The following is a 13,149-nucleotide window of genomic DNA, read 5'->3' as shown; positions in this document are numbered from 1 at the left end:
TTCTTTCAGGAGTGCTAGTTCTGCAAGGTTCGTAGGAGAACTACTGTAAAGTTTGGAAGGTAGGAGACGAGATACTGGCAGAAGTAAAGCTGTGAGGACGGGGGGTGAGTCGTGCTTGGGTAACTCAGATGATAGAGTACTTGCCCGCGAAAGGCAAAGGTCCCGAGTTCGAGTCTTGGTTCGGCACATTAATATGCCAGGAAATTTCACCGTGTGTGTTTCAACGCCTCGATATGCTATCAGCGTTCTCAATTGCTCTCGCTCGCTCTGTATCTGGTGCAGCAAAGAAGTCGCCGTGGCGTGTCACTGAAGCTAAAGCTCTATACCTGTATGCAGAAAGTATGGCTGTCCTTTTTCCCTCTGTTCGCGAGATCTGGGCTTTCGGGTGACTAAGGCTATTATTTCCAAATCAATTTGGCGAGATTTCTTCTGGATTCCGATCAGACCGAACACGTCGGCAGCGGTTACTGACTTTCTTCATAGTTTTCACACATGCCTCGGTATTACCGGTTGACTGTTTTGCCTAATCACCCACGAGAATGACGTCATCACTATCCCAAAAGATTGTCATCGTCACTTCGACAGCACAGAGAGCTATCTCGAATTTATTCTTTCTTGTTGACTGCCGATGCCACTCCAGTGACTGCCTTTTCGTTACGATTCATAGTAATGCGCCCACATGTCACCTGAAATGATCCGAGACAGAAAGGCCTCAAACTGCTCCAACAGTTCAGATCAGATGGTTTTTCTCTGAGTCTTGTGGTCTGTTGTGGGCATTCGTGGAGCCCATCTTGAGCACTCCTTTGAATGTCGTAGAGCCTTAGCCATTGTACACACACCTGCAGCGTTCACTGCCGACTGCCGGGTTGGGATGGGCCGGTCTGCACGAATAATGGCATCCGAACGATTCACCACGTCGCGATCAGTGACTGTGACAAGACGTCAAAAACGTGGCCGATCGTGGAGCTCAGTTTCTGCTCTTCCTGACACTTCAAGTCTCTCAGCTCATTGCCCAAAATTATTCCTATCAACTGCGTCATTGCCATATACTGCACACAGACGTTTATGGATGTTCACCGCAGTTTCTTTTTCCACAAACAAGAATTCAGGTACAGCACGTTGCTTGTAAAGAATTTCTTGCATAGGCGCCATTTGAGGATTCACTACGGCGCCGCCATTTATCAGGGTGGTTAGAAACGCCGATCACTTGCAGAAGACACATCAGATCTGAAGAACATAAAAAGACATTTTCCTGTATATACACTTTGAAGCAAAAATGCTGAAATGTAAGCCCAGGACGACTTGCCACGAAGGGCAAAAAAGCGGGGCTTAGAATATCGTCGGCGTACTGCTGTGTCGTAAGGGTGCCGAGAATAGACAATCAAAGGAGTCCTACCGGCTGCTGTGGCCGAGCGGTTCTAGCCGCTTCAGTCCGGAACCTCGCGACTGCTACAGTCGGAGGTTCGAATCCTGCCTCGGGCATGGATGTGTGTGATGTCCTTAGGTTGGTTAAGTTTAAGTAGTTCTAATTCTAGGGGACTGATGACTTCAGATGTTAAGTACCATACTGTTTAGAGCCATTCGAACCATTTTAAAGGAGTCCTGCTATGAAAAGAAATGGCACCCCAGAGCATCACTCCTGGTTGTCGGATCGCTATCCAGGGCGTCTCCAAACACGTCTTATTGACTGGAGTAGAACTGTCTTATGAGGGCCGAAGATCAGCGGAGACGTTCCAGACATCGGTGGGACTTCTTTGGTTGTCATCAGCCGCACCATTACAGCATATTCTACGCCCCTTTTTTTGCCCTCTACAGTGAGCCATCCCGGGCTTACATTTCAGAAACGTTATGCCCGCCCGCATACGGCGAGAGTTTCTACCTCTTGTCTTCGTGCTTGCCAAACCCTATCGTGGCCAACAAGGTCGCCAGATCTCTCCCCAATTGAGAACGTTTGGAGCATTACAGGCAGGGCCCCCCAACCAGCTCGGGATTTTGACGATCTAATGCACCATTTTGACAGAATTTAGCACGATATCCATCAGGAGGACCAGCATCTCTATCAATCAGTGCCAAGCGAACAACTACTTCCATAAGATCCAGAGGGGGACCAAAGCGTTATTGACTTACTCAGTTTCTGTAGCTCTTTGTCTTGAACAATTATCCAATGTCTTTGAAACGGTAATAATTTGTTTAGCTGTACATGTACATCACATTTACCAATTTCCGTCCCATTCGGATAATTCCTTCGTGGTAGGTCGTTTACTTACCTTCTTTTTTGTCTTAAAGCATATGTAATGTGAGCTGTTTTTGATCTGTCGAGATGCTGAATGTTCAAGGTTCTCGTAAAACCAGGCGAGAGGATTGGGTACAGACGTGAGATTGGAGAAGGTGGTGTAGTAAAGACGTTGAGCTGAGTTTTGGAGAGAACTGAGTGGTAAGGTAAGTGTGGAGGGCAGGTACGGTTTCAACTAGGCAGGGAAAGGATGGAGTAAAAGCAGTAGGATTGACAAGGGCTTATCTGAGGACCAAAGCTCGGTAATGATTTCACGATATGAAGTGGAGGGGGGGGGGAGGCAGTGTTGTAAGTTACTCTAGGAGAGGAAGATGGGACGTGTCGATAGGGTCGCGGCAGCAGCTCACGGTTCCCGACCATGAGAGATACAATGGGGTGTTTGGACTTAATTTTACAGGGAATGTAGGAGAGGAAAATTGCTGTTTGACGAGGAACTGGAAATTTATGAGCAGGTGAGATAATAGGGAGCGGTGAACAGTGGCAGCAGCGGAAGTCCATGCAACATTTTCATAGGTGAACATGAATATGAAATGAGGGTCGTGTGTCTTGGCCGCATGCTAGGCCACTTACCAGTTTTACTGGTTTACAAATTCTGCCTACTAATCTGCGATTGTATTGCTGTTTGATTAATATTTTTCTATATCGATTAAAAGACGTTTATTTATTACATGTCTAGGCACAGTTATCTTCAGACACTGCAGAAAAGATGAAAATAAAGAAAATAAAAAAATTACTTACATTAAAAGCGCATAAAAAATGAAATGTTAATAGCATTATAAAATAGCTTCGCACTAGCGCCACCTTGCGGCAGTTTCCCTCCAGTTTCGCTTAGTGGTGCTGTGCTGGCAGCTGTCGTTTTAGTTTGTTCGATCAAAACTCAAGCAGTATTGGAATGCAGTTCTTTAGCGTATTTCTTTTTACCTCTTTAACAGTAACTGAAGATGACTATGCCGAAACATACAATAAACGAAGATCACTTGAGCTAATAAACAGGAAACTTTCATTGAAAAGAGGTAGTAATACGGGTTACAAGTCAAATATAATAAGCAAAGATTAAAATTTATGAAGAATCATTACTAGAAAAAGGGATAGCTTGATGAGACACGTTAATTAAAAATCAGTAAATTTGGCGGCGGACGTCAAAACTTGTAGCTGCAGGCTGACTGGAATATGCAGCTCACATTATGAAGATGTCTGGTATGTATGCAAACATGAAGATGTTTCCGCCGAAAATAAAAAAAAAAAAACGCGAAGACTACGACAAAGTTCAGAGACACAAAATTAAAAGGAAATGAACGGGTTGTATAAATGATGGTCCAAAAATAAACTGACATGAAGAAATTTCTGTGTAAAAAAGAAAAAAATTGTTGTAAACACTTTTGGAAGTTGACTGCCAACAGCCGTTAAGTAATGTATTAATTGCATATTTGAACCATCAGCTGATTTTATTTTAAACCCAAATTCTACCGGTTTCGGTCTTGGACAATCTTCACGGATGAAGGGTTAAAAGTCGCGTGGAGTGGCCGCGCGGTTTGAGGCGCCATGTCCGGATTGCACGGCCCCTCCGGCCGGAGGTTGGAGTCCTCCCTCGGGCATGGGTGTGTGTGTGTGTGTGTGTGTGTGTGTGTGTGTGTGTGTGTGTGTGTGAGTGTGTGTGTTGTCCTTAGTATAAGTTAGTTTAAGTAGTGTGTAAATCTAGAGACCTATGAACTCAGCAATTTGATGCCTTAGGAATTTACACACCCTTGAACCTTTGAAGGGCTAAAATAGTTTAAGCCACCATATTGCATTAGTCATTACTTAAAATGTGTAGTGCATACCATGAATGTAAATATATGAGACTGGACTTTAAAAGCAAACATCCAAATTCTAAATGTATACTGCTCTGTATCAGCTGTCACTGACTGTAACTGAAACTATTATTTTCAACGAAATTCACGGAAGATTTTGGGCGAGTCCAGTATTAGGACGGGCATTAAACAAGACTTTGATTTCTTGTTCTCTTTAATAATGTTCTGAAAAAGAGTAAAAAGATTCTAGGAGAAAGAAGATAGTGGAAGTGGAGTTCGGCGTATGTTACTAAAACGACTTATTTTATAGGCATTTAATAGCAACTCTTTTACAAATAATCTTCCCATAAAAACTAACCGAGAAACTTAGATTTCAAATGTCTTTTAAGAAGTCGTGACCTTACCTGAAGCGTTAGTAAGATTACGGGAAAATTAGTGAAATTGATAAGTAAAGTAGTTGCATAAAATTACGCAGATCAATGGATTCGACACAAAGTAGTGAAACGAAACTGATAAAATTGGAAGTTGCAAAGAACTGTAGGAGTAATCTTTGAATGACCGTCAAAATCAGACACTACAACACACCTCCAGAATTAGGAAAATTTGTTGTTGTAGAAAGTATGTACTCAAACGTCACCAAGAGAAATAGTAAACAAGGAAAGAAAGATTTTGAAAAAAATACCTGGATGCAGCGAGGACAGAAGAGGGCGAGTTTAGGCGCAGAAGGAATGCAGACCTCTACAAGAATCAACAAACGATGTCCCTTACTGTAAGGGATAGGTGAGACGGGTTGTGTGCGGGTGGACAAGTGTAGACTCACCAAATAAATGTCACGTTTATATGAGCAAATAATGCAACATGTGGATGTATGAAATGAAATGTACGGTAGGAATGGGAGTAACCAAGAACACAATACAAAACAAAAATCATGTACAGAATTTTAATACCGAATTTAAATGGCTCCCAGAAGAGTAAGGAAACGAAAGAAATGACAGGTAATGTGAAGCAAAACTGAAGACATTTTAATTCGAGCAAAGGAGGCAGAAGCGACCCCGTATTACCCTGGCCGCACACACGGGAACGCGCGGAATTGCAGTCGACAGATATATTGATAGCTCACAATGAGCGAGCACGGGAACTCGGCAGGCGGGTATCTGATTTCGAGGAACCCTGGTCTGCTTTCCAGTTCGGCAAACTGGTTTAACCTGCTACCGCCTTCAGTAAAGAAGACGCTACTGCCACAAGCCCTTAGCTTAACTCCCGGTGCTTTGTTCTGTTTTGATTTTGCGCTGCCGAGGCTGTTTTGCTACTCTGTACATGCAAAGAAAAAAAGGAACTAAATTATACATGCCTGCGCTTAAAGCGAAGCTATAAATAGTGAAAAAACGGCAGGGACTGATGCGTTTACAATGTCACGAAGAATCCTGTTTTAGCTTTCTAATTACATTCTGCTCAATCGCGGATGCATTCCGCCAGTTTCCTGTCAGCAGTGCTTTACACTTCGAGATTCCGAAATACTGTAGTAGCAACTCAATTCCAACTTTTATTTCTTTAAAGACAGTTGTATATCAAATTCTTGCAAATTCTTAGTGTCAAATTAGAGTCTCCCCCGTCGGAGGTTCGAGTCCTCCCTCGGGCATGGTTCTGTGTGTTGTCCTTAGCGTAAGTTAGTTTAAGTTAGAGTAAGTAGTGTGTAAGCTTAGGGACCGATGACCTCAGCAGCTTGGTCCCATAAGATCATACCATAAATTTCCAATTTTCATATCAGAGTATACGCTCATAGTGTGTCTACTGCAGATATTGGCATTCTCTCTAGTATCACATGTATGCTCTTCGAGTTGTCAGTGACTTCACGATGACGTTTGAGAGCCAACTAGCAAGACACCACCACCACCAGCATTTATGACACGAATCGACTTCCATTCATCCCTCCTGATTCCACATGGTTCCCGCCAGGAGTACGTCATTAACGGCCGCTCCTGCTGTAACATCTGGTACTTCAGAGTATAATCCAAACGCAAACAGCAGTCGTAAGACGCAACATCAGCTGTCAAAAAACTATATTTTGACAACCACTTCACATTCTGCAGTGAGTCCAAGAAGTCGCCATATTCCTTGGGGAAATGGTATGTCATATAATTTACATGTAAAAACTACGTATCCAACAGATATGTGTTCCATCGTATTCTTACTCAAAGATCAGAGCATCTGCATTAATCCTTAATATCTGCCCAGCACATCAGCAGTTATGCTTCGAAAATAGTACCTTCATCATTTTTGCGAGCTTCTTTATTAATCTTACCCGAGCCACTGGGACTTGATTATTCCCCATAATTATCTGTATAGAGTGGTAAGGTCCGGACTTCGGGGTGGCTACTTCAGTGTTTTTGGAGATTTTGCTGAACCACATCCTATCCAGAACTCTCAAAATTGTTCGTCAAGTAACTCACGCGCCTGAGTAGCAAAGCGTGCTGGAACTCCGCCCTACTGGAAGCACGCTTGATCTTCGCCGTTGTGCTGAGGTATCAACCGTGTTTTAACAGTTCCAAATAAGAAGTCCTATTCGCGCACTCTTCAAAAATACACTGCCTGACAAAAGAGAAGTATCCAGAATGGAAGGAGGAAACGAAATTTCACGATTTAGAGGTTCAAATGGCTCTGAGCACTATGGGACTCAACATCTTAGGTCATAAGTCCCCTAGAACTTAGAACTACTTAAACCTAACTAACCTAAGGACACCACACACACCCATGCCCGAGGCAGGATTCGAACCTGCGACCGCAGCAGTCCCGCGATTCCGGACTGCAGCGCCAGAACCGCTAGACCACCGCGGCCGGCACGATTTAGAGGATATGTGACGTTATTTTAGTGATTACACTATCGAATCAAATTTACAAAGAACATGACAATATGAGCCCACTTGTCAATATGACACTGCATTCCCTTTAACTTGAGTGAATCCACTGATTCGGTTATGAAGCGAGCCATAAAGCTGTTGTATCCCGTCCTGAGCCAAGCTGGCCCACAACGGTCTTTGTCATCCTGGATACTGGCAGTGGGACGGAGGTGACTTCCGATCTGGTCGCACACATGTCCTGTTGGTGACAGACCTTGCTAGTCACGGGTGTACCTCAACATCACGCAGACAGTTCATAGGGGCACCTCCCATGTGTGGACAAGTTCATATGGCTCTGAGCACTATGGGACTTAACATCTATGGTCATCAGTCCCCTAGAACTTAGAACTACTTAACCTAACTAACCTAAGGACATCACACAACACCCAGTCATCACGAGGCAGAGAAAATCCCTGACCCCGCCGGGTGTGTGGACAAGTGTTTTACTGCTGAAAAATGGCTCCACAACACTGGCTCCTGAGGGGTAACGCAAAATAACAACAATCATTGCAGGTCTTCAAGTTGGACGCCATTTTGGCGGCTTGCTTGGTAATACATGAGGACGCATGATGTCCGTGACGTACAGATGGCTCTGGGCACTATGGGACTTAACCTGCTGAGGTCATCAGTCCACTAGAACTTAGAACTACTTAAACCTAACTAACCTAAGGACATCACGCACATCCATGCCCGAGGAAGGATTCGAACCTGCGACCACAGCGGTCACGCGGTTCCAGAATGTAGCGCCTAGAACCGCTCGGCCACCACGTGACGTACAGTCGTGCCGTCAGAGTTCTCTCAGTGACTACAAACTATGACCTGAAGTCGTACCCGATGGCTGTCCACATCATGAGGCGAGGAATAACACCCTCATACCTCTTCAAAACATTGGAAGCATGGGACTTCTCTGCAGGTCGCCGCCCTACCACCGACGTTGGTTATCCGCTGTGACGCAGAACCCTGATTCATCGTTGAACGCAATGCGATGCCGTCCGTCAACGGTACATGCTTCCCGGTCACAGCACCACTCCAAATGCAGTCGTTTCTGTGGTTCCGTTAATGGTAGCATGCTCGATGGACGTTAATTTCCTAGTCGGATTGCTGCTAGTCTCCGATCAATTGTGTGCGATGACAGAGAATGTTGCACGGAGTCTATTACTACTACTCGGATGGCAGGTCCGGATGTGAAGGGGTTACGTTGCGCTTAGTGCACAATGCGGGGTTCATTTCTTGTGGTGGTCAGACGTTGTCTACTAGAACCTTGACGACGAGTATGACTGCTCTCAGCTTCCCATGCAGTCCAACATAGGGCCACAGTCTCATCCGATTGCCCCACAACTCTAAATGTTGCACGAGTTGACCAACCGACCAAACGGAGACAGAGTGTGAGGCCCTCTCAAGTCAGGTGCTGATAATGCCGTCTCACACGACCACGCCGCATCTCTCTGTCTTTTACAGTGATCACTCAACATCTGACGGCTGTTAATGTAGTACCACTGCCACAGATACTACTACAACGCCGCGCCAACACAAGGTTGGCAGTCCGTCGTCTGCCGAGCACAGCGCACTCGAGCGGGCTGTGCAGCTCGACGGAACTGGAGTGTGCCTCGTCCACTTCTTAGCTAGATTTCAACCTAGGCAGACGCACTTTCATAATCGGCCCTCAGCCAGTTCTGTAATGTTTGCATTGATTCTCTGAGGAGGGCCCATCAGGCTTAGTCCCTGAGAATATGTTGTATTAGTTCATGGTATTCCATGTTTCGAGATTGTCAGTTCATAGCCGCAGCTGCAGTCCTACAAACTACTGAAGATAAGTAATTTCATTGTACTATGTGTTTCTTGAATAATAATGCTTCTCTCTAACAGTATGCCGCACCACATATTATTGCAACCTGGGCTCCTTCAGCTCCTATCAACTCTGCCTCCTACTTACTTGCATTTAGTAACGAACTGAAAACACCCACGCGTTTTGTGCCTCTAAACAGTGAGACACAATACTTAACACCACTTATATTCCCTACTAGGTCTAGTAGCAACACTAAACACGAACAACAGTAATGCACTATTGAGGCCGTTCTATCTGTTACAGAGCACTGATTGCAACTCCAGTCATATACACACACGCCGATGGCGTATTATCTAACCATATCTTCTGGGCGCTTTAGTGTTTTGGTCTGGTGGTGTACTTGATACCTTAGGGGTTGCGAAGCAACTTAAATCCCTTGATACGGGCAACTCTTCAGGTCCAGATTGTATACCGATTAGGTTCCTTTCAGATTACGCTGATACAATAGCTCCCTACTTAGCAATCATATACAACCGATCGCTCACCGATAGATCTGTACCTACAGATTGGAAAATTGCGCAGGTCGCACCAGTGTTTAAGAAGGGTAGTAGGAGTAATCAGTCGAACTACAGACCTGTATCATTGACGTCGATTTGCAGTAGGGTTTTGGAGCATATACTGTATTCAAACATTATGAATCACCTCGAAGGGAACCATCTATTGATACGTAATCAGCATGGTTTCAGAAAACATCGTTCTTGTGCAAAGCAGCTAGCTCTTTATTCGCACGAAGTAATGGCCGCTATCGACAGGGGATCTCAAGTTGATTCCGTATTTCTAGATTTCCGGAAAGCTTTTGACACCGTTCCTCACAAGCGACTTCTAATCAAGCTGCGGGCCTATGGGGTATCGTCTCAGTTGTGCGACTGGATTCGTGATTTCCTGTCAGGAAGGTCTCAGTTCGTAGTAATAGACGGCAAATCATCGAGTAAAACTGAAGTGATATCAGGTGTTCCCCAGGGAAGCGTCCTGGGACCTCTGCTGTTCCTGATCTATATAAATGACTTGGGTGACAATCTGAGCAGTTCTCTCAGGTTGTTCGCAGATGATGTTGTAATTTACCGTCTAGTAAGGTCATCCGAAGACCAGTATCAGTTGCAAAGCGATTTAGAAAAGATTGCTGTATGGTGTGGCAGGTGGCAGTTGACGCTAAATAACGAAAAGTGTGAGGTGATCCACATGAGTTCCAAAAGAAATCCGTTGGAATTCGATTACTCGATAAATAGTACAATTCTCAAGGCTGTCAGTTCTACTAAGTACCTGGGTGTTAAAATTACGAACAACTTCAGTTGTAAAGACCACATAGGTAATATTGTGGGGATGGCGAGCCAAAGGTTGCGTTTCATTGGCAGGACACTTAGAAGATGCCACAAGTCCACTAAAGAGACAGCTTACACTACACTCGTTCGTCCTCTGTTAGAATATTGCTGCGCGGTGTGGGATCCTTACCAGGTGGGATTGACGGAGGACATCGAAAGGGTGCAAAAAAGGGCAGCTCGTTTTGTATTATCACGTAATAGGGGAGAGAGTGTGGCAGATATGAGACACGAGTTGGGATGGAAGTCATTAAAGCAAAGACGTTTTTCGTCGCGGCGAGATCTATTTACGAAATTTCAGTCACCAACTTTCTCTTCCGAATGCGAAAATATTTTGTTGAGCCCAACCTACATAGGTAGGAATGACCATCAAAATAAAATAAGAGAAATCAGAGCTCGAACAGAAAGGTTTAGGTGTTCGTTTTTCCCGCGCGCTGTTCGGGACTGGAATGCTAGGGAGATAGTATGATTGTGGTTCGATGAACCTCTGCCAAGCACTTAAATGTGAATTACAGAGTAGTCATGTAGATGTAGATGTAGAAGTATCATGATGACATCCACGCCAAAATGATAGCGAGGCACGGGTTGCACATAGTTGTGATTTTCTAAAGACCAGACAACCCTATCCCACCTGTGTGAACTGCGACGTATCGCATATCCACCCTGGAGGGGCAGACCACTCGCTACGGATCGCGCTATTCGACGGTAGCCACTGGGAGGGGGTGCCCGCGCTAGGATTGCTGTCTACCGGTCGTGCATCGGAGGCGCTCGCCGCTTTTGGGCAGGCTGGCTACCCTACCCTACCTACCCTATGCTGGCTCCCCTCCCAGCTCGCTCTCACGACAAAGATCACGTCATTAAAGAGGGCTCCGATCCGGCCGGCTTTAATGAGGACGAGACCGAAGCCGAGTCATTAAGGAGCGCATTATTTATAAAGATTGGCCTTCTATCTGCGGTTCATCGGCCACGGGCCCGCGCCGCAGGAAATAAGTACACGCTCCGTTTTGATAAACTCTCGTTAGGCCCGTATGCCGTACAAGGCTGCCACTTAGGCGAAAACGGGAGCGCCGCGCAGATACCGCGCCGCTCGTCACGACCCTGATGCCCCGCCCGTCACAGCGCCTCTCCCGACAAAATTCCTGCTCACTTCCGTTCGGACGGCGCGCAGTCTTTTCCTTCTGTCTGCTTTACCAGTTCTACCACTCGTTTGATACCGTCCTCCATCTATCTTGCCCCAGTCTTTCCATCTGTCGGTATCTGCTGCGGCCCATGCACTCCGTAATCAGCTATGCACACTCTAAGATTAGCTGCCTTCTTGCCCTCGAGCTGAAGAGTATTCCGATTCCTTCCTGTTTCATGCCGACCTCCTCCAATTCTGAATTCAACTGTTTCTTACATCCTCTCTGACCCTTTCTTCCCATATCAGCTCTGGTCTTCCAACTCTCCTAGTTCCTTCAGGTGCTGCGTTGACCATGTTCCTAATCATTACGTCATTGGCTCTCCGTACATCTCCTGCCCATTTCCACGTTTAATCTTAATGTAACTGAAAATGTATGGCTCATTCCCGGACGGAATGGACAATATTCAGGGATATGACAACAATCATTCGAATTAATAAATCTAAAATGCATACCTTAAGAGCTGTGACCACGTAACATGTTTGATACTGTGAAACGAAACTCTTTTAGTGGAACCTCTTTGCTTTCCATGTTTTGCGCGGGGTAGCATGGATCACAACAAGAAAAAAGTTGCTGCTAAACACAGGCTCTAAAATGCGTACCTTAAAAGATATGAGCATTTGTTCGGTAGAAGAGATGAGTTTCACAGTAGTGAACATGAACAATGGCTCATAGATCTTAAGATACGCCCTTCAGAATCCATGTTTAGTAGAAACATTTTTCTTGCTTTGATCCACACTACTTCCTCCCAAAACATGGTAAGCACAGAGGTTGCAGTAGAAGAGATTTCAAATGGTTCTGAGCACTATGTGACTTAACTTCTGGGGTCATCAGTCGCCTAGAACTTAGAACTAATTAAACCTAACTAACCTAAGGACATCACACACATCCATGCCCGAGGCAGGATTCGAACCTGCGACCGTAGCGGTCGCTCGGTTCCAGATGGTAGCGCCTAGAACCGCATGGGCGCTCCGGCCGGCAGAAGAGATTTGTTTTACAGTACCGAAGATGAAGAAGTGTTCATAGCTGTTGAGGTACGCATTTTAGAGCTCATGTTTAGTAGTTTTTTTTTTATTACTGATCATTCCTGTCGTATCCCTGAATATTGACCATTCCCACCGTAACGTTCTGTACAAATTATGCAATTCGTAGTTGAATCTCAGAAGCTTTTGAAATGTGGTGATACAGAAGAGTGCATAAGATTAAATGGGTAGATCACGTAACCAATGAGATACTGAGCAGAACTGGGGAGCAAAGAAATATGTGACATAACCTAACTAGAAGAAGGCATCGGCTGATAGGACACGTTTTGAGGCACTAAGGGATCACCAGTTTTATACAGGAGGGAGGTATGGGAATAAGAATCGTGGAGGCGGACTGAGTGATTCAGAAGGATGTAGGTTGCACGAGTTATTCGGAGATGATGAGATTTGCACAAGATAGCGTACCGTGGAGAGCTGCATCAAACCAGTCTTCGTACTGAAACCATATTTTCTCCTCCCGGCACGATATTCTTCCATTGGCCCAAGATCTTGCTTCAAGATTTTTTTTTCAAATATGCCAGTTTGCTTTTTATCGAATTTTGTTAATGTCCATGTTTCAGTAGTGTATGTTAGCACTGGACTCATTAAAATCTTATACGTTATAATTTCAGCTCTTTCGAACACCAACTTTGATTTCTGGTGTTTTATGATGACGTGGTAGCACTTGTCGATGGATAATATTCGGTTTTGGATTTGAGAGGTCACCTTGTACTTACAGTTTACTTCCGATACAAGTTAAGGGAAACTACGCATAACATATGAACCAATTTCTATGAATGAGGATTT

General features: G+C 44.9%; 1 protein-coding gene across 1 annotated transcript in view; it reads right to left on the bottom strand.

The window, feature by feature from the left end:
- Positions 1-11,616, bottom strand: part of LOC126101383 (tetratricopeptide repeat protein 28) — a 116,660-nt gene extending 105,044 nt beyond the window's left edge. Inside the window, exon 1 of the mRNA XM_049912049.1 lies at positions 11,539-11,616. Coding sequence (XP_049768006.1) covers positions 11,539-11,616 — 78 coding nt within the window. The remainder of the gene's footprint in view (positions 1-11,538) is intronic.
- Between the last annotated feature and the right edge of the window lie 1,533 nt (positions 11,617-13,149).

This window comes from Schistocerca cancellata, chromosome 9 (assembly GCF_023864275.1).
Source record: "Schistocerca cancellata isolate TAMUIC-IGC-003103 chromosome 9, iqSchCanc2.1, whole genome shotgun sequence".
NCBI lineage: Eukaryota > Metazoa > Arthropoda > Insecta > Orthoptera > Acrididae > Schistocerca > Schistocerca cancellata.
Note: the sequence above shows the minus strand (reverse complement) of the source record. Positions and strands in the feature narration are given on the sequence as shown.